The 22,546-nt window shown below is 39.6% G+C and overlaps 1 protein-coding gene across 6 annotated transcripts in view; it reads left to right on the top strand.

Moving 5' to 3' along the window:
* Positions 1-22,546, top strand: part of MARCHF6 (membrane associated ring-CH-type finger 6) — a 314,477-nt gene that overhangs the window by 62,274 nt on the left and 229,657 nt on the right. For 3 of the 6 annotated variants that reach the window (XR_011920873.1, XM_072411957.1, XM_072411958.1), the window contains exon 10: positions 14,142-14,193. The exons of the other annotated variants lie outside the window; for them this stretch is intronic. Coding sequence is in view for 2 of the 3 variants with exons in the window: in XM_072411957.1 (XP_072268058.1) it covers positions 14,142-14,193 (52 nt within the window). In the remaining variant the exon portion in view is untranslated. The remainder of the gene's footprint in view (positions 1-14,141; positions 14,194-22,546) is intronic. 6 annotated transcript variants of the gene reach the window in all.

The following is a 22,546-nucleotide window of genomic DNA, read 5'->3' on the forward strand; positions in this document are numbered from 1 at the left end:
AGACACACACGCTGCAGCCAGCATAAAGGACACACACGCAGGATCAGATATCTGGAGCTGTCTTATAAACGGGTGAGTGTCTTATTTTAATTATTTTTTTAAAAATCAGGGGTGGCTTACTTAATAGGGATGTCCTAAAATCGGGGAAACACGGTATTATGCATACTACACGTCCTCCTGATCTTCGAAAACAAGTTATTTAATAAATAAAAGGTGCAAAACTATTTCATTCGTTATTGAGACAGTCATTTAATCGTTCACTTAAGGGTAAAAAGCTCCTACCTTTTAGATGCTGCACCCTCGAAGCAAACTGCAAAGCATCTTTTTTTGCCTGTACTAATGATGACAAGTTTAATTTAGCTTTGTAAAAACAAAAATATACTTTTTTTTTCTTCTCTGTTAAAAAATAATTTCTTGAAAGGAACTATACTCAATACGTAGTGAGGTTCTGCCATAATCAGCAAGTGTTCAGAGTAATACCAGTGTGTTTAAAAAAAATAGTGAAGCAAGTTCAAAATTCCTATAATAGATTTTATTTTCTTATATGTAATTGCATTGGGAGCACTGCACATTATATTCAAACTGAAAACATAAAGAAAAAATTGTCAAATTTCTTTTTCTTCTTTTGAATGGTAGTTTTTTTTTTCTTCTACATCATTCAGGTTTTGGTTGCAATTTTAAAGCATTTAAGATTTTAGCTGAGCAGACTAGCTAATATGACTAAGACTTACCAATGATCAGCTCCAGGAAGATCAAAGAAGGTCAAAAATTACCTGTGAGTACTGCTACAATTAGAAGGCGCCTATGTTGGTATGTTGACGCCTTACTATTGGCATGAAGTCCCCTGCAAAGTCCCAATATTGAATAAAAGACGTGCTAAAGAGGTTACAGTTTAAAGAACACATTGACTGGCCTAAAGAGAAATGGCACAGACAGTTTGTCAGACAAACCCAAACACTAAATTTAAAGCTGAACCAAATCGAAAAACAAAATCTCTTTCCCCTTAGTGAAGGAAAATGCTCCTTTTGCGCATGCCTGATCCCGGGCAAGAGCCTCCCGGGATGTGTGACATAGGTATCCCGGGAGGCTCTGTGCACTTATTCAGTCTGGATTGCTGTGGCAATCAAGACAGAAAGGGGAGGTACTTCACTATGATGTTGGGCCTATGTATTACATACCAGGGATCATGGATCAGTTTGAATACATCAAAATACATGAAAATATTTGATGGTGTTGTGTTGCTTTATGCCAAAGTGGAAATGCCCTTGAAAAGGGACAAAGACCCCAAACACACCAGTAAACTAGCAACATCTTGGTCCAGCCCAACAAGATTGACGTTATGGAGTGGTCAGCCCAATCCACACACCTTAAACCAATAGAAAACTTGTAGAGTGACTTTAAAAATGCAGTTTCTGATGCAATAAAAAGAAATGCAGAAAAATTGTGGAATGTACTCCAATCATCCTGGGCTGAAATACTTGTTCACAGGTGTCAGTCAATTCCATGCAACACAGATGTTCAGCAGTTCTCGGAAACAGTGGTTATACAACAAAATAGCAATAAGGTGATTAGGTAAATGAAACAACTCAGGGACAGTTGAACTGCAGACTTTCAGCTTTAATTCAGTGGGTTGAACAAAAAGTTTGCATAAAAATGTGAGAAACTAAACCTTTTTTTTTACACAATCACTTCATTTTAGGGGCTCAAAAGTAATTGGACATTGACTCAAAGGCTATTTCATGGGCTTGTGTGGACAATTTCTTTGTTATATCATTATCAATTAGGCAGATAAAAGGCCTGGAGTTGATTTGAGTGGGAGGCGCTTGTATGTGGAAGATTTTGCTGTGAACAGAAAACATAAGGTCAAAGGAGTTCTCCATGCAGGTGAAACAAGCCATCCTTAAGCTGCAAAAACAAAAAAGAAACCTGAGAAATTGCTACAATATTAGGAGTGGCAAAATCTACAGTTTGGTACATCATGAGAAAGATACAAAAGCGCTGGTAAACTCGGCAACGCCGAAAAACCTGGACGTCCACGGAAGACAACAGTGGTGGATGATCGCAGAATCATTTCCATGGTGAAGAGGCACCCCTTCACAACAGCCAACCAAACACTCTCCAGGAGGTAGGCTTATTGATATCCAAGTCTACCATAAAGAGAAGAAAATACAGAGGGTGCACTGCAAGGTGCAAGCCACTCAGTCTCAAGAATAGAAAGGCTAGATTAGACTTACTCAAAAACATCTAAAACAGCCAGCACAGTTCTGGAAAAACATTCTTTGGACAGATGTCAAACCAAGATCAACCAGAATGGTTGCAAGTAAAAAGTATAGAGAAGGCGTGTAACAGTTCATGATCCAAAGCATACCACATCATCTGTAAAACATGGCGGAGGCAGTGTGATGGCTTGGGCGTGCATGGCTGCCAGTGGCACTGGGACACTAGTGTTTATCGATGATGTGACACAGGACAGAAGCAGCCAAATGAATTCTGAGGGGTTCAGAGACATACTGTCAGCTCAAATCCAGCTAAATGCAGTCACATTGATTGGGAGGCCTTCCATAATACAGATGGACAATGACCCAAAACATACAGCCAAAGCAACCCAGGAGTTTAAGGCAAAGAAGTGGAATATTCTTGAGTGGCCAAGTCAATCACTTGATCTGAACCCAATTGAGCATGCATTTTACTTGTTGAAGACTAAACGTCAGACAGAAAGGCCCACAAACAAACAGCAACTGAAAGCTACTGCAGTAAAGGCCTGGCAGAGCATTAAAAAGGAGGAAATCCAGCATCTGGTGATGTCCATGAGTTCAAGACTACAGTCTGTCATTGCCAGCAAAGGGTTTTCAACCAAGTATTAGAAATTAACATTTTATTTTCAGCTTTCTAATTTGTCCAGTTACTTTTGAGCCCCTGAAATGAAGGGATTGTGTAAAAAAATGGCTTTAGTGCCTCACATTATTATGCAATTTTTTATAACCCACTGAATTAAAGCTGAAAGTCTGCAATTCAACTGCATCTGAGTTTTCATTTAAAATTATTGTGGTAATGTACAGAACCAAAATTTGAAAAAGTTGTCCCTGTTCAAATGTTTATGGACCTAACTGTATATTGTCTGCCCGCATCCTAGCGATGCTTTGGTCTGTTCATGACCTTCTGATTGAAGAAAATTGAAGAGAAGTCCCATATCCCTCTCTAATCACTAAATGATGGTCCTCTAAGCCATATAGGAGTATCTACAATTAGGAAAGTTTAATCAAGATAGCGTCTGTGCAGAACTTATGCTATTCCATTCTGGCTAATCAAGATGACAAGAGATTGGATTGAGGCAGATAGCAGACAAATTCAAAAATCAAATTGGTATAGACAAAAGATGATAACCTCTAAAAAACTAGAAATAATCCCCATCTAGGCCTTAGATCACAAATTGAAAAACTACACACTGACTTAAATTTGTGTCTAACCATTACCATTGAGACATAGATGTGACTGAAGGGTCAGGCTCTTCCTAAAGTTAGGTTGCAGACAGGAAACTGAAACAAAACCGGGTCACTTGGATTTGTTCAGTAATAGTGATCTCTTTAATGAGCTGTGACATCTCAATTCATTTTTAGGATGTTATAAGTGTTAAACATCAATTTGTCATATGTACTCCTTCCCTTCCTTAAATTTAGACTTCCCATGGAGTTTGTCCTCACTTCCGTTTTTGGACATCCATCTGGCACCCACATACTGTTCTTTGTATGCAGAAAAATACCTGCTGCTACTAGTATTTTTCTGCTTTAAAAGCTCTGGGTTAAACTTAGGGTATCTCAGACCTCCTAAAGCTTGTTTTCTTCTCCCTCCAGCCTAGGACATTCTCTGAGGAACAAAACAAGGTGGGCACATTAGGTGGAACTTCAAGCTTTGGGGTTTCAACATATGGGAACTCAGATCAATGTAGGTCCCTTTTATTATAAATTGGCAGTGCTTTATGAAGAACCTTAAAACGTTGCAACAAATAAAATGGTTTTACACCATTTCTAAAAGTATTGGTCAGGCAGAAAAACACATTACTGATTTACCAAATCAGTTTTGGGTTCAGTGAATTTAAAATTTAAAGGTCAGAGCACCCCGGCTCCCCTAGGTTTCTTAACTTCCCACTACTCCTACACTTGTTAAAGCTGAGTTGCCTGAATCACCTGTGCTGCAGGGTACTCCAGGGCTTGTGCAGCTTGGCCTAACTAGACCTTTCTTGTCCAAAGGGGAGTTCTAGAGACAGTTACAGGCCAATTTGTGTCTATTTTATAGGGGTTCAAGCGTATAAAATGTCTCTACCAATTCCCCCCCCCCCCCCCAAAGGAACCTTTGAGGTCCAGGTGATCATCAATTCTGGGACCTGTAGTCCCCCATTTATCGCCGGTGTTTCTTGGAACTTGATGAAAATCTGCCATATACCCCCAAATGTTTTTTGTTTAATATTGTATGTGTTACATTACTTGAAAATACTATACTTTACTGTAATACAGTTAGTACTTACCCATTAAGATATGTGACTTCAATGAAGACGATGATGATGAGCATTTACAGCTCTTCAGAAGGCACCTCTTCCTCAGGTGCTTTAGAGTGTTGCGTGTCTTCTTGTGGGGTTGCGCCTGACTTTCTAGTTGAAAGGCCTTCATTGTAAACCTCCTGCGATGGATCACTCAGCCAAATCTACGTCCTTCAATGGGTCAGAGTGGGCATCGATGATCTCAATCACGTTGGCCTGCATTATGTCATTGAATCCGTCTCCTAATATCTATGCTAGCTTGACTGGCCTTATCAACTGCCGAATGTTGGATTTCGTCCGGGGAGAAGCCTTTGTAAGTATGAACACATTCTGGGCACAGGTTCTTCCAACATGCATTTAAGATTTCAGGTTTCAATACCTTTTGTATTATTTGAAGATGCATTTTGATGGTGAATTTACGCCAAATCTCCCTAACAGAAAAATTATTGTGGGAATCCATGGCCTCGATGAAGTGCTGCATAGAGCCCCGAGTGTAAAGTGCCTTAAAGGCGCAGATGATGCTTTGACCCAAAAGTTGAATGAGGGATGTTGTGTTTGCTGGCAGGAATTCCATTTGTACTCCCTCATAGAATAAATCTAGTGGGTGGCCGCTAGCGTTGTCTTTTGTAAGGAAATCTTAAAAAGGCAGATCTTTTTTGCTGAGGTTAATTTTGGCTTGAGTTTTGAAACATTGGTGCAGATTTATAAATGAATGCTGGCTTCATCAGGAACCCAACAGCCTTGCCACTTTAAATCTGGGGGCTTAGGCTTTCTCCATTATAAAAGTCCTGGATGGCATCATCTTCCAGAACTATCCAGTCTCATCCATATTGAAGACTTCCACCAACGTGCTGGCTGATACCCTTTCTCCTCTATCATCGCCTTGAATGCCTCAGGGTACTTCTTGGCTGCTTCTACATCTGTTGATGCTGCTTTCCCATGCAGCAGTACATTCTTCAGCTGGAATCTCTTTTGAAATCTATCCAACCAGCCTTTGCTGGCTTTAAATGCAATGGGCTGTTTTGGTGCTGTTGATTATCCTGGTTGGGGGAGGTCCTTGTTGTCTATTTGGGCGCATTCTTGTCCAACAAATTGTTCAAAAAGTTGCCTTGCCTTCTCCCTGAAGATGTTGGTGTCCAGTGGATTGTTTTTCCTGCAATCAGTAATCCAAAGAGCCAGTGCCGATTCCATCTTCACAATATAACCTTCTTTAGAGATAAAATAGACAAAATCAGACATGATGTCTCTGCCCACGGAGCCACTCCAACCATACCCACCCCTTCCACCTGTAAATCATCACTGGCCTCCCTCAGCCCTGTTACTGTGGACGAAGTCTTATCTCTTCTCTCATCATTTCCGTCTACTACATGTCCACTTGACCCAATTCCCTCTGACCTACTCCGTGCCCATTCCTCCACCCTGGCCCCTGCCCTAACCGAACTATAAGAAACCCTTACTGGACCCCTCCCTACCCTCCAACTATCGTCCTATCTCCCTTCTCCCATATGTCTCCAAACTTCTTGAACGCCTTGTCTACAAAAGACTCTCCCATTACCTGAGCACCAACTCTCTCCTTGACCCCCTCCAGTCTGGTTTTAGAGCTGCCCACTCCACTGAATGTATTAGTCTGTCATTTGCAATCCCTATTTAATGTACAGCGCTGCGTAATATGTTGGCGCTATATAAATCCTGTTTAATAATAATATTAATAATAATAATAATAATATACTTGTTGCGTGCAGTCACCGTCCTTTTGCATTTTTAAATGTAAGTGACTACTACGGTACGGTTGATGTTGGCTTCATCATTCTTGACGTAGCGTATGGTAGACTCAATCAGTCTGTAACTTTAAAAACCCTGTTTACAGCAAGACCTATCCTCGATGCTGGATAAGTTTAATTTCACACTCTATGGATATGATAAACATATTTACCACATTAAGAACAAAATGGAAGAATTTTCCCAGGCTCACAACAACCTGGTGGAAGCTCACCAGGTGCAAAAAACATTTAGAGGTCCTCCAAAGTCTATTACTCAAGGAGAATTACTCCCTTACATTAGATCCATGTGTCAGGCCCTATTAGCGGCACATACTGATTCAGAGCTAACAGGGCACACAGGAACCCTCTTTTCTCTCTGCTGAAACGCCCCGGGATGTGCTAGTCAGGGTTCATTTCTTTCATATCAAAGAAAAAATATTGGTATTAGGGAGAATATCACCCCCTCTACCTGAACAATACCAGGGAATACAACTGTATGCTGATTTGTCTTCTATCACTATCCAGAACCAGCAAAAATGAATGCCACTCACAAAAACCCTGAGGGAACGCAATATTGTCTACAAATGGGAATATCCAACCAAGCTTCTTATCTTGTTCAATAGAAAGTACAAATAAATTTTATACAATTTAAAATTTAAACTTACAAACGGGACTCGCCAAGGGTCCCCCCTTTCACCCTTTATTTTCACTATGCTCGTGTAACTATTAGTGGAACGTATATGTTCTGATACTCAGGTGCAGGGAGTGACTATTTCAAACAGAGAACATAAGATAAGCTTTTTTGCGTATGACATTGTTTTTATTGAAGCTGTTCAGAATATCATAACCCAGTTTAGTGCAGCCTCCTATTACAAACTGAACACATCCAAATCTCAGATTTTACAAATACAAGTTTCCAATGAGCTCAAGGCCAAACTTATAGCCAAATTCCCTTTTTCATGGGTAACTGGAGCTTTCCCCTTTTTCGGAATATCATTACCTGCGCACTCTATTAAATTCTACGAGCAAAATTATAAAAAGCTTCACCTTTCCATGCCCAAAAAATTCCTGGTACCAAAGAATTAGAAAATCTTAATAAACAGAAACTTTCTACGTCTAGGAGAATTGCAGCTTATTCAGAACCATAATAATTCCAGTACCAAAATTTTTTCTTACCGAATCACAATTTTTATTTAGAAAATATTAAAGACCAGTAAAAGAATATGCCATTTGTCTTAACATGCAAGACGGCAGGATCTGAACATCAATATTGCTCATATATTGGACCATAGTATATCATAAAAAAAAACCTTTAAAAAAAAAATCTTTAAAAAAAATAGTGTACAATGTAATGTACAGTAGCTTATATAATATATATATAAAATACAATTATATAAGGATTTCTTTGTATTGGACTCAATACAGCTTTTTTGTATTGAGTTCAATGCAAAGGAACTCAATACAAAATTTTGAATTTCTCGCCCCGCCTCCCTCCTGCGGCGATGCATGCAGAGACGTCACCGGGAAACCCCGGTGATCGTCACTGCACTCGCCGGCTGAAGATCGAAGAGGACGGATGTGTCCGGAGGAGCGGAGGGAGAAGGTGAGTATTTTTTTTTTTTTTGCGATCACGCTGCACAGAACGGAGGGAGAAGAAGCCGGCCGGCTATTTCTTCTAAACCGGCCGGCTTTTTCTTCTAAACCGGCCGGCTTAGAAGAAGAAGCCAGCCGGCTTCTTCTTCCCGGAGAGGACACCCGACGCTGGAACACAACGGATGGATGATCGCAGCGGGACCAGGTATGTGATCGATAAACCCGAACTTTTCTCACTGTATTTGCATACAGTGAGAAAAGTTTGGGGTTATCGAAAATAGTAACTTTTTTTAGCCCGTACCAAGGTCGGGCTTATCGGTTAGGTGGTTAAGCTAGCACACGTTTCAATGTCAAATTCTCCAGATTGTTGGAGGGAATGTGGAGATTTGGGAACCTTACAACAAATTTATGGCAATGAAAGTCAGTAGGTTCCATTTGGAATCAAAACTTCATATTGCTATCAGAAGTCGCCGTAATCTCTTTAAAACCCAACTGTAATGGCCATATCTTGCTGATCCCAGATCAGGTTCCCTCTATATCGTGGCCTTTGTTTTCAACGTGTGGGGAGCAGTGAATAACAAGCAAGCATGTAGTTATATCACTTCTCAAAACTTTATTATCACATCGCAGTTTATATAGTTTGACTACAAGGTGGAAGGCACTTAGTAGTTAGTCAACATCGCTGAGTAACATGTTTAAAGGTAAGAAGCCCTGGGGGTGGGAAAAGGTCTTCCCATTAAAATTTCAAAAGGTGACAGCTTATTAACTTGGTTGGGTGTCATTCTTATTTCTGCTAGTATGGCTGGTAGGTATTGGTCCCACTTATGGAATGTCCCTCCAGTTGCTTTTCTAAGTTTGTCTTTCAGTGTCCTATTTGATCTTTCTACTACTCTAGCACTCTAGGGGTGATATGGGATGTGGATCTTCCGTTCTATGTTCATCATTTTTGAAATCTCCTGTGTGACTTTAGAAGTGAATGGCGTGCCATTGTCTGAGCTTATTCTCACTGAGCATGCAAATCTGGGGATGATCTCCTTGCATAGTATTTTAGCCACTGTTCTTGCATTTTCCTTCCCGACTACAAAAGCTTCTACCTATCTGCTGAATCTATCTGTAATCACTAACATTATCTGACATCCATTGGAAGCCTTTGGCATGTGTGTTTAAAATCAATTTGTATTGTATTTCTGGCATATGTACATGTACATTATTTATGGCACATGTTAGACAGCGGGAAAGTATGGCTTGTGTGTGTTCCTTTAAATTTTGGGCACAAAAGCGCTTTATTTCTTCTGTTGTGGTTTTTAATGCTCTTGTGTCCTATACCATGGATTTAAAATACAATGAAGGGTACCGCTATCTGGGGTAGCCCTACTGGGGTAATCCTTCCTTTCCCAGAAGTCAATGTCCTGTGAGGTGGCGAAGGACTGTATTTGTGTTAGAAGTGTGTGTGTTTCAGTGGAAGCTGGGATGGTAAGCAGCAGTGTATCGGGGGGAGTGGTGGGTGTGGTAGACTGAGCAGCGGCTTTGGCATGAAAATTTGCTAGTCTGTTGCCCCTGGCATCGAAGGAATTGGAAGAAGTGTGTGCATGACATTTGACAATGGCTATTTGATTGGGGAGGTGAATTTCAGTGATACATGAGTGTGACTCTGGCACTTCATCCTCCGGCCCTTTAAGACCTAAGGGGGCATTGAGCACAGCGACAGGACTGCTGTTAGCAGAAGCATATTTTATACTTAATCCTGCACTGGATGTTAGGATAACTTCATAACCAACACAACCTTTGTTCTGTTATGTGTTGAGTGGTTAAATTCTTAAGCAAGTGTAGTACAGCATGGGATGTGTAAAGTATCGTCTCATGACCCAAAGTTAGAAGTGAGACACTTTCTACAACCATTGCACACTCTGCCAGCACACAAACAGGCTGGCGTGCCTTGCACAGTAATAGGCAGAGGCAGTGTCTTAGAGACTCATGCCACAGGCCTCAATTTACCTCCATGCATCTTAGCAAGCACAGCAGCCAGGGTTTTACAATTCTCTCTTGCATACAATACAAATGGTACATTAAAATTCGGCATTCCCAATGCAGGGGCAGAGGTCAGGGATTATTTTAACATCAAGTATGCTTTAGTCATTTCATCAGACAATTAAATATTGTTAGGGGCACTGGTGGTAGTACTGGGACAGAGCTGTGAGTCCCAATATGAGCAGTCAGGAATCCAGTGTCTGCAAAAATTGATCATGCCAAGAAAATAGAGCAGCTGTTTCTTTGTCTGTGGGCAAGGCAGACTGGTAATGGCATGTACACGGCTGGGAGCTAGCAGCCAGGATCCTGGGGTAAAGGCATTCCCAGGAATGTGACCTGTTGCAGACAGAACTGAACCTTTTTTTTGCGACACCCTTTTCCAGAAAACACAACAATGACACCGTGTCCCTCTGACATGCCTCCTGCGAGGGGCTACTGTACATACGAATAAATCTACATATTGTAGTAGCGTGGAACCATGCTGCGGCTGCCAGTTGGCAACCACCTGCTGGAGAGCAATTGAGAAGACCGCCGGGGAGTCAACAAGGCCCTGGGGCAAGTGGCACCTGGTATATGGTTGCCACAAGGGGCTGAGTCTCGGGTGATAATGGTATTGGGAAAAATGCATTGGCCAAATCAATAACACTGTAAAATTGGTTCTTGTCGGGACAGCGGTAAGGATGTAGTAAGATCTGACATGTCCGGTGTCAGGAGCGTAACCAGCTCATTGATGGCTCTCGGATCCTGTGTAAAGCGGTATGAGCCATCAGGCTTTTTGACAGGATTTACTAGAGTATTGTAAGGAGAGCAAGTTCTCTTAAGTATGCCTTGCTGGCAGAAAGATTGAATCATGGGTGCTAAGAAATCTTCCTTGTCGGGAATCAGAAACTCTAATAAGGGCAGTTGCAAGGTTGTATTGTAAGGTTGTATGTATTAATGTATTCTCCATGTGCTGTACATATAGGAATATAAGGTGTGCGTCTTGTAGGGGTGATGACGTTTATTCCCACAGAGGGCCCACCAGGTGTAGATGGACCTGACCAGGATCGGAGGACAGAACAAGTCGCTCCTGAAGTCTATCAGGAATTGTCCTACTTCTAATGTGATTATTAGGTTTTCACCAGCCTGGTTAGAGGTCTGTAACAAAGTGGTGATGGAGTCTTCCTGTGGGCATCCCTATGCTTGATGCTGTTTGCCTCCCCATTGTATGGGATTGCTGTTGTACTGACTGCTGTTGGTGTGTAGGGCAGTCCCTGGCTCAATGACCTTCCTGTCCACAGGCAAAACACGCTTGATTCCTTCTAGCATAATCACTTACAGTTTCTCCTGGCTTTTACTTGCATGCTAATGCAGTAGCCATGGATTTCCTATTTCCGAGTAATCTTACAAACTCAGTGTTTAACTCTTCCCATCACTTTTTATAGTGTGCTTTCGTTATGAGGGGATAATCATTTTCATTTGTTTGTGCAGGAGTTAGGATGGCTAGGGTTGGTATGTTGCTCGATTGGAAAGGCAGATCCCCAATATACAACTGATATGAAATTTAGAGAAAGATCCCTTAAGTGGGAATGGATCGGGATATTTTAAGTTCTCCTTTCCATTTTTCAGGCGTAATATAAGGGGGACCTGGAAATCTGCTCTACGGTTAACAAAATCAACAGAAGTTTCCCTGGGAACATTAAAGGGGCATCCCTGTTGTCAGGTTTCTGGGGCACTTTTAAATGTTTGTTTACATATTTCGTATAGGGGTCTTTAGGTTCCTCTGGGTTAATCCCCTTACCTTGTGAATTTCCCATAGTTGCAGTAAAAATTACAGTATAAATATCAGATGGTTGTACACCGTACACAGTTATTGTTAGTTCAGTTGGTAGCTGCAGTACTCGCTGACATCCTGTTCCCAGGACCGCTTACCAAAACGCAGCTTAGGTCACGTTACTGCTTGCCCGAGGCAACCACGGCAGTGAGGATTGACCCAACCTCAACTTGGCAACCAGATTAGTACACAAACTTATCTTATATACAATATTTCTTACACTTCTATATCATGCAACAAAATTCTTATTTTCTATAAATTAAAACTGATGCCACGCGTGTGCACAAATTTAATAAAAGATTTCCCAAATTTTCCTAAGGACCCAGTCCTTCTATGAGGGAGTCTACACTGCCACAGTGCTCAGGTTTGTAAGATATCTACAGGGACACGGGAGGGCAGAGGTAGAAAAGAAAATTTCCACTTACCCGATCCAGGTCCTTTTAAGGTAGCTAAATATCCCACTTCTGATGCCAAACTGTTAAGGCCATTTCCTGCTGATCCCAGATCAGGTTCCCTCTCTATCGTGGCCTTTGTTTTCAATGCCTTGTGAGCAGTGAATAACACACGCAGCTCAAGCATGTAGTTATATCACTTCTCAAAACTTTATTATCACATCGCAGTTTATATAGTCAGACAACAAGGTGGAAGGCACTTAGTAGTTGGTCAATAACGAGAAACTTAACTTCGCTGAGCAAGTTGTTTCAAGGTAAGGAGCAAATATTGACCTACTGATAAGGAGGATATAACTAGTTTCGACACAATTCAAATATTTGCAAAATATAGCAAAAAACACAAAAACAACTTAACTTCAAGACCCAGCAAAATTATGTTCCTTACACCAACTTAATAATGGCTATACTTCATCTTAATATTGATGGAGTCTCTTCAGGTGCTATACCAATTGCTATTCAATTTTTTTTTAGTGCTAAAATTAGCATTTGTAAGGAAATGGAAAAGTCCTGACGTACCCAACCTATCAGATGTGGTTCATAACCTCAATGTTCTCTAGAAAAACCTTTGCCATTGCTCATAACTATTACAAACAATGCCCTAAATAAATGGGGCATTGGACGTGTTTATTATCTATAAATATACGATGGCCATATTCAAATTTCCTAACACTTTGATCAAAATATCCAGTTTCCAAATTGGTGCTATATTTATATTTAAATTTGTATTTATGGTTGTATCCTCAATTTTTTTAATCTATTTTTTTCCTACCTGTTCATACTTTTTTCCTCTTCTTACAAACTTATTTCTCCCCCTATTTTCTGACCTTTGTTTTTCAGTTCCTTTGAGGACTTAGTATATTTGATTGTAAAAAAGAAATATTGAACTTAAAAGTACTGAAAACGAATCATAATGAAGTACTAGAATACCAAATTTTGTTATCTCTATATGAATAAACTTTAACTGGAACTAAAGTGGTTAAGTTTGTTTGATCAGGCCGGAAATGATTGCAGAAAGGATCAGGCAATGTCCCTTAAGCTGCGTACACACCTGCAATTTTTCTCGTTGGAAAGGATCTTTCACGATCCTTTCCAACGAGAAAAGACTGCACGATGCATGAACGATGCTGTACATACAGCACCGTTCATGCTCTATGGAGAGGGGAGGGGGAGAGCGACGGAGCGGCACCCTGCTGCGCGCTCTCCCCTTCCCTTTCATTAGGATCGGTCGTCGTCCATCGTCCATGGATCCGCCAGGACGGTCGTCGGACGATGGACGACGACCGACTGTACACACGGCAGATTTTCGCCCGATAATTGGCCGATACCGATTATCGGGCGAGAAAAATTTGCTGTGTGTACGCAGCTTTATGTGTTCATACCATGAAAATGATGAGCTTTTGAATGTATAAATATATAATACTGACCACAAAAACATTATGGTTTTCCAATATGATGATTGTGGGTTGAGTTGTAGCCTCCTTAAATTATCTGAATGGCAGCCCTTAGGCTGAAAATTGGAGGATCAGGACTGAAGACATTTTAGTCCACCTTGCTTTTTGTTAACATGCCGTGTTAGTTAAGCCCACCTCAGGTTTCCCAGTGAAGTTCTTTCCTCATTTTGCAAGTTAGCGAACTCAGAAAAGCCTGCATGTATCTTCCAAGTTTTACCTGTTCAGTTCATGATAATTTAAAGGCAGGTTTTCTGGAAATTAAATTAGGATAGAAGGGAATACTAAAGATAAAGTGTTCTATTAAATTTTTCCCTAAAGTTTTGATTCTGCTATGCAATTAGGGAAAACCTGAACATTGTTTTAACTGATTATAAAAGTAAATTTGTTTTAAACTGTACTTGTACTTTTGTTAGCTAGTTTTTTTTATTTCAAATATTTGTATAAAATATGAATTGTTAAAATCATCTAACTTATGTTGTAAAATAATTCTTGTGTTCACATCCTGAATAGGAACATGTCTTCTGGGTTGTGTCACTGAACACCCTTTTCATACTAGTCTTTGGTGAGTATTACTACATTCATTTTAAAAGTATTTTCAGTGTAAATAGTAAAAATTAAGCACATAGAATCAGAAGTCGGTGTATTATATATGACTATTATTGTTAGCTGCATTGATTTCTACATTATTGTAGTGTTACATAGCAATACATACACCAGATGCTGAGCATCTGCCAAAATTCTATGATCTATTTTACAGAGTTAGGGAAGAACATCAGGTAAGTCTTAAAGCATCACCTTAAAAGCTGTGAGCTATCAAATATAATGTGGTAGTATCACTCATAAACTTTTCTGAAATTCTGGCTTTATCTTGTCTCTGTGATATGTGCGCTTCTTTAAACCCATTATATACCATATTAATATAATTCCTTAGCAACAAAAAGGTAAAACAGAAAAATTAGTTTTGGAGAACAATTACCAAGAAAAACTTTAAAAGTATACCTAATAATGTGGAGCAAGAGAAAAGCACATATTTACAGCTAAAGATTTGCTACTACTTTAATGTAACTGTAAAATTAACAACCAAGTGAAATAGTTTTTCTTTTTCCTAATTTCCTCTTCCCATTGTATCTTTTTTTTTTTTTTTTTTTTTCTTCATGGGAGAAATTTCGAGTACATGAATTCAAATTCATAACTTCTTTATAAAATGAACTGTTTATACATCTCCTATAAACTGGAATCCTCATAAAATGAACTTCTAAGTGAAGCTAAAAAAATATTAGCCTTAAAAACCTTTTTCCATGCCTTCTGGAAATGTTTTTCTAGTTGTACACTGACAGTTACACATGTACAGCCTGGTGTGCAATCTCTGCATGTTGTGTGTTAATAAATTCTGGGACAAAGAAACTCCTGTGCGTATGCTTAAGATTTAGGTTATTCCCAACTGACGCTAAAGTAGGCTAAAGACTTCTAATCCATGAAGACTGGGTATGGTTAAGGGCTGCTACAAGGAGAAACGCAGATGTTGCATCATTAGAGTGGGACATTTAGGTCAAGTGCCCTGAGAATACATGTTATGTTTATTAAGAGTTATGCTGTTTTGCCTTTATTTCTAAAGATGTAACCTAGGTGTGGGATTATTACAGATTTCATGTTTTATGTTTCATTTGTAATTACATTAAGAGTTTTCAGCTCTGAACCAAGATAGATAACTGTATTTTTGAGCAAAAAAAGGAAAAAGAAAATTGTACCCTTAATATCTTTAAGGACAGTCATCTTTGCAGTGCTAGATTAAATTCTGGAGCAAGTTTTTTTTTTGTGATAAATGCATTTCTCTATTGATAGGGTTTGAAACTGCCTCTGTAATGAAAGACTTTAAAAACACTATGTATGTGCTGTTTCTTAATACTGCTTAATACATTGACATACCTCATAGACCCAGTCTTAGCAGATGATATGCCGAAATTTTTATTTGGTATTATCACCAGCCAGTTAACTTTTCCAAAGACACAGAAGACGGATCCAACATAATTTTACTTCCAATAAGTGCAGTACATTAGATATAATACAATCTTGTAAGTATCTCCAGAAGTGTAATAAGACACTGGCTGACTGAAAACTGACTAACATGAGACAGGGAGTGTCTGAGACTGTATTAACAAATCACAAACAGTAGGGGGATAAGAGAGAAACTAAACACAAGTGAACAATGATAACGAGGCTGCTGAGGCAGCACACTCTCCACCTGGTATCGGTAGATACCACTTTACTTTTCCAACAGTACATTGCAAATAACATAACTTGCATGAATAAGCCCAAGATACAAATGTTGATTCGATTGTTCTGGACCTTCGAACCAAAGAAAGAAAAACAGAACAACAAGCAAAATTTATCAAGTTCAAATCCAATCTTTGACAAGTATTCAACATAAAACAAATGTGGGCTGGAACAGTTCCTGTAGAAGTTAGCCATCTTTCGTAGTGGTTGAAGAATTGGGCATGTCCTGCACAAGTAAAATGCAACACAACTTCTTTACAGGTCTAAAAAGGTATTGATTACTCTTACAGTTCTCACTTTTACTTTATGTACCTTTCCATCTTTGCTGGGGATTGCCCTTGTAATAAGTCCATTAGGCCAATCCAGATGATGGGCTTGTTGATCCCTCAACAACACAAAATCACCTTCTCATAAATTAGTCCTTTGTTCTTACCATTCCCTACAATTTTGCAACAAATTCCTTTCTCCACCTTTCCCAGAAACGACTAGCAAGATGCTGTACTTGTTTCCATCAGAATTTGTGACAACACTCCATGGTTCAAAAAGGTTGGGACCTACATTGGTAGATCAACCATCTGAGGTGGCTGTTGCCTACCTCCCAACGTCTGACATTTGACACACCTGGGTATAACAGAAGAAATTTGTCTCTTTGCGCTGATAATCCATGTACCAGCAGTGCAAAGTGCACCTTCTGTGAAATTCCTGCCTTGATGGCTATCCCTTCTCATGAAAGTGTTGAATCAGCAGAGTAGTGATGTGATGATTACCTGGTATTAAGGGATCTGACCCATCACTGAAAAAGGATGCTCTTTTTAGGCGTCCGCCTACTTTTAACCTTCCTTGGCTGTCTCTTTTGGGGTTTAAACTAGCAAGAGATCTGGCCCTAGGAAAGAGTGTCTTACATTGAAGACACTGGATTTCCTCAGCGAAGACCTCCTAATCGCTACAGATGATATGTAGTTCTGCTCTCTGGAAGGTAGCTTCTTACATACCGTGTTTCCCCGAAAATAAGACACTGTCTTATATTTTTTTGGGCTTCCAAAAACACACTAGGTCTTATTTTCAGGGTAGGTCTTATATACTTTTTTTAATGAAAAAAAAACACTTACCATATTCCCAAATTCCCCTTACAAATTCCCCTTCTGATCACTCTGTGCTTTTTTTCCACTGTTCGGCAGTTAGGACATGGAACAGCAGGTGGCGCTGTGCCGGTTTCTTTCCTGCTTTACAAACAGGAAAAGACACGATGCTGGCAGAGGAGAGAAGAGAGACATGCTGCAGCCAGAGACACACGCAGGATCGCGTATCAGGTGAGTATATTATTTTAATTTTTTTTTTTAACACATTTTTAAGGGCTCACTAGAACTAGCCTGGTTACATGCACTTCAGCTTCTGACAGGCGAAGTGCATGTAATATCACTCCGCCTGTGACAGGAGCCGGAACTACAAGGAAAGCATCGGCTTGTGCGGCTGTGTGTTAGCCCGCTGTGTGTACGCCCGCTGTCTCCCGCTCGGTGAGTACTGTTTTAATTTATGTTTGCTTTTATTTTTTTATTTTTTTTTTTATTTTTCTACTAGGTCTTATTTTCGGGGTAGGTCTTATATTAGGGCAGGTTGGGGGAAAAGTGCTAGGTCTTATTTTCGGGGTAGGTCTTACTTTCGGGGAAACACGGTATGTGCCAACTATAGCATCTTAATGTTGATCAAATTTGTGATATCTATTGGCAATATGTGTAAGTCCAGCTACAGCTCTTTTTAGTCTTTCCCAAGAATATAAGCGTTGGGTCTTGAATAGAGTGTTTGATATTGTTTTAAGCAAAGTAACTTCAGGACAAATCTCAGGATCATTGTCTGGATTTATGACATGTCGTGCCATTGTTAAAATCTGTTGCCTAAAACTCTGTAAGAAGTTAATCACAGACAGCCAACTGGTCTTTGCTAATTCAGTAGCTGCAACCGACCTTAAAGCAATGTCAACAGGGTTCATATTGGTTGGAACATGGTGCCGTTGCGCTGGTTTCTCTTAAAGAGTCATTTTCAATGATGCAAACCTTGATTTAGCCTGTTTGCAGTTATTAGGAAGTCGAACCCTTAGGAACATGAAAGCTTTCTCCTGGTGGTGTATTCTGGGTTCAAAGACTTTCTTGAATGTGTATACTGAATAATGTATTTCAATTGGAGAGAGGTATAGATGTCATGTTTCTCTTTAGATAGTGTTTATTGTTGGATTTGCAAAGGAAGAGTAAATCAATCCAAGCCAGGCTTTAGGATGGTTGGATGTGTGAATAGGTACTTAGTTGATGTATTTTTATTGAGTTTTTTTTTATAGTTCGCTAACATTGAAGGGGTTAATCCCTGTAAGGTTAAGCTTTGGTATGATAATACATAAGTAAAACATTCTGTTTTTGAACTGGCAGCTGACAACCCGTCGTTACCACTATTCACCAACGCTATATTTGCGGTATTACTCTTACTGAAGCTTAACCATACAGAGATTAACCCCTTCCCTGCTAGCAAAGTTTGTTCAATAAAAATACATCAACTAAGTACCATCCTTTTAACCCTGGTTTGGATTGATTTACTTTGTGAATCCAACAATAAACACCTAGCGGGAAACATGACTTCTATAACTCTCTTAATGAAACACACTATCCAGTATACACAGCAACACCACAATGAGAACGCTACCCAGCCCAGTACAATCTATAACGAAGGATACTTGCAATAATACCACCATCCTAGTATTACACAACTTAAGTGTCAAAAATCCCCTGAGGAAGCCAGAGGGCGAAATGTGTTTGAAAACGAGACATGATCTTATTGAAAGTACTGTACAATCTAATATTCTGTATACTCTGAAAATTTTATTGACTTTGCTTGTACATATATTAGATTTAATTGATGAGTAAACATGATGAGTAAATTAATTTAATCATTTTACCACAAAAAAGCCTTTCTTTTCTTCCTCTTTTTTTGCTTATCACATTTTGAGGCTTGGCGTAAGTTGATAAACAGAATATTTACATCTTCCCCTTCCTGTCACTAAATCTGTTGTGCGGCTTTAGGTGTAGGAATCTCTTCTCTGTCATCTGGCACTTGATTGCACTCAATTAAAGTTGAAGGAGTGATTTTCTTTAGCCCTGTAATTGATTTTTAAGGTAAAAGCTCCTGCCCTTCTCTCCGAAGTTTTCACTAACCCAGAAAAAATTCCTAAAGTATAGGATGATGTATCTCCCCCTATTTTAAACAAGTGAAAGAACTTTGGACTTGCTAGTGAGGGATTACTTTGAGCAACTAGGATGACATATATTTTTATAACTTGTGCTTTAGAAAACACATCAACTAGACAATTTTTTGAGCAAGACTTGCCACAAAGTCCCTCTGCCCAAACTTCAGTGCATTTTAGTGACAGAGGTGCAAGGTTGGTCAACATTCTCCCTGCCATAATCTGCTATGGGTTTGTGCTGAATACCAAGCCTTTGAACCATGTTTAGAGGAACCTGGGGGAAGAGCTGATATATGCTTATCTCTGTCACATTCTGAACACTTATCTGTACCACCGCAGTCTCTGGCAAAATGCTTGAGCCACAGCATCTACACCAGATATCATTGTTCCTCAACAACTCTGTGCACTCTTCAAGGGTTTTTTTCTGAATGTACAACATTTTCTTAGAGGATGTGGCTTAATATAGTTTAGACACTGGTAGTCAGGGTCTTTATGTATACCATTGAAGGCATTATCAATTGCAGCTTTTGTATTGGGCACAACCCCTGTTTTTTTTTTCAGATATTGCACTTCTAGGGTCCCTTTGGCTTGAAGTAGGTTTCTCGCGACAAGTGTTACCAGGAGATTACATTGAGAATACATATTTGACTCAATAATAGAAAAACTAGGGTCATTCTTGGCCTTAGCAATGTCTATATTAAATTTGGATAAGAAAGTAAAGGGTGGAAAGGATGCTTGGTGTTGCTCCTAATATATGCAACCTGCAACCTTGGAGGGGAGAATCGAACAGCTGATCGGTTCAATCTCGGTGTGGGCTTAATACCTAGAGGTGCCCTGGTCTGGGTTCCAAGAACCATGTGACTGGTCTCGGGAGGTATTAAGGCAATCTCACTGTCTGGGCCCAGGGGAGTCTGCTATTTCATTTTAGTCTCTGCATAAGAGAATGATGACTTAGGAGAAAGAATAGTGCTCAAGGTAGCTGTCCAAGCTAAATGCTTGATTGTAGCATCTTCTCCCAACAATGAATTCGCTGTATGCTGGCATAGAAAATCTGACACTTCAATTGCATCTGCAATGTTGGTATTCTGGCTTGAGACAAATTGTAAGGTACGTCTAGTAGGATCATCAGCAGGAGTCAAAATAGGAGAAGGAACTTCCTCTTCCTCCTCTACAGCTTGTTCCAAAACTCTAAGCTTAGCAATAGCTACTGCTTCCTTTCTCTTCCTATTGAAAACCTTCAGCTGTACTTCTGCCTGGGCTTGGGCTTGAGCTTAGGATGCTTGGGCTGCCTGATCTTGTGCTGCTTGGGCCACCTGAGCTTGTGCTGCTTGGGTCTGTGCTTGAGCCACTTGAGCTTGTCCTGCTTGGGCTTTTTGAGACTGATTCGAAGAGGTTTCCACTCTTTGCTGCTTCTGCTTCAACATGGGCAGCTATTAGCTAATCATTTAGTGAGGATCACTGGAAATAGAATTTTTTGATGATCGCTGAATGGGACCTGTGCCGTTTCACAATGCCCCTTTATGTATTGACATAACTCCTAGACCCAGTCTTGGCAGATGATATGCCCACATGCTGATTTGGTATTATCACCAGCCAGTTAACTCTTCCAATGACACAGAACACGGATCCAACATGATTTTACTTCCAAGAAGGGCAGTACATTTGATACAATACAGTCTTGTAAGTATTTCCAGAAGTGTAATAAGACACTGGTTTGCTATAGCCTTGTCTATAAGTTTAGGCAACTCAGCTCTAGTTAACAAAGCATCAAGCATGGCCGGCTGTGCAGGTTGTGCCATATATAATTGTAGTAATCTTTAAAAATCTCAGTTGCATATTGTTTTTTTGTTATGTTTGAAAAGATGTGAAAAATTGGTGCAAATTAGAGTATGTAGTGAATAGTCCACTGGTTTAATAGTCTCACTGGGCAAAATTAGTTTTAAATTTAAACTTAGTTATATACTTAGTTATGTCCTCCACACAAATGGGGTCAGCTAGTAAATTAAACATTCAGTTTCCAATTTCCTTGAGTTGGAGGCTTCGTATGAATGTCTATGGACAAAAATATAGGTGCGTGGTCTGACCTCTAAAAACTCTAAGTAGATGCATTATTTGGGATCGTGAGTAAAAATTGTAACATCAAAAAAAGCATCCAACCTATGATAGGATTGAAGTGCTGGGGAAAAATATGCAATTCTTTATTCTCTGGATGGGTCACTCTCCATATATCCACCAAAGAATATTGATAAAATGTGCGCCTAAACTTATTTATTTGCGACCGGGAGCTATGTGCCGCTTTGGTGGACGAGTCCAGTTCTGGATTGAGCACAAAATTAAAGTCTCCCTTGACTATTGAAGAGCTTTTAGTGAATGCCAATTATGTTACTTAGAATCTGTAAACCATAGGTAATTGGGTTGTTGTTGAAGATAGACATATGCTACGGTATAAAGAGATATCTTCCAAAAAAATAAATCTGTTTAGAGGACCAGATTGCTGTGCTAATATTGTGTATGGGGTATTTTTATGAAAAACAATCAATACTCCTCAGGATTCAGATTCCGCTTAAGTACTATGGTACCAAAATGGGTAGTATCGATTTTTCAACACAGGTATATTATTGGACCCAAAGTGAGTCTCCTGTAGTAGGATAATGTTAGCTTTTTGTTTATGTAATCCATACAATATTTGGGATCTCTGGTTAGGTATGGTAAATCCTCGAACATAATAGCTGCACAATTTTAGAGTAGACGGCTCTGCTTGTTATTGTGTTAACGCTATGTAGAGTTAAGTTGGACAAGATCATAACGATACTTAGGGTAGGGGCACACATACAACTAGCCCCCCCCCCCTCCACACACCATTTTGTACCTATTGCATTTTTTTCTTTTTTTCTACTTTCTACAACAGTGTATAATTAGTGAGGGAGAAGGTATAGCCCAAAGAGGATTTAGCAATGTAACCCATGGTTCTAGATTAAGAATCCTGTGTCCTTCAGTATCATTCATTGTCATTTCTGTATGTTGATAAAAAATCATTTACTTTACAGATCTTGTAGAAAGGTCTGCATTTTTTGACCATACTCTATTTAGCTAAAGTCTATAGCTAAATTTGCAAACCCAGTAAATGCCATTCTTTATCTCATACTGATAATCTTGCCAGTAATTTTTTATTTACCCACCAACATTTTCATATTAGCTCAATTAGTGTGCTAGGACTACATCCTAACACCCCCTAGTTCTTGACTACATCAACACCCCTCATTTTCCAAAAATTGCAACAGTATTTCTTAACAGCTTTTTTCTACTTTAGTAACAGATAGGAAAACATTTTAATTGTATATAAGAACAAGGACTATATAGTCAAACATACACGTTGCTCACTGATGTTTTTGGGTTGCTTTGCTGCTTGAAGCAC

The sequence above is a fragment of the Pyxicephalus adspersus genome, chromosome 5 (assembly GCF_032062135.1).
Source record: "Pyxicephalus adspersus chromosome 5, UCB_Pads_2.0, whole genome shotgun sequence".
Classification (NCBI taxonomy): domain Eukaryota; kingdom Metazoa; phylum Chordata; class Amphibia; order Anura; family Pyxicephalidae; genus Pyxicephalus; species Pyxicephalus adspersus.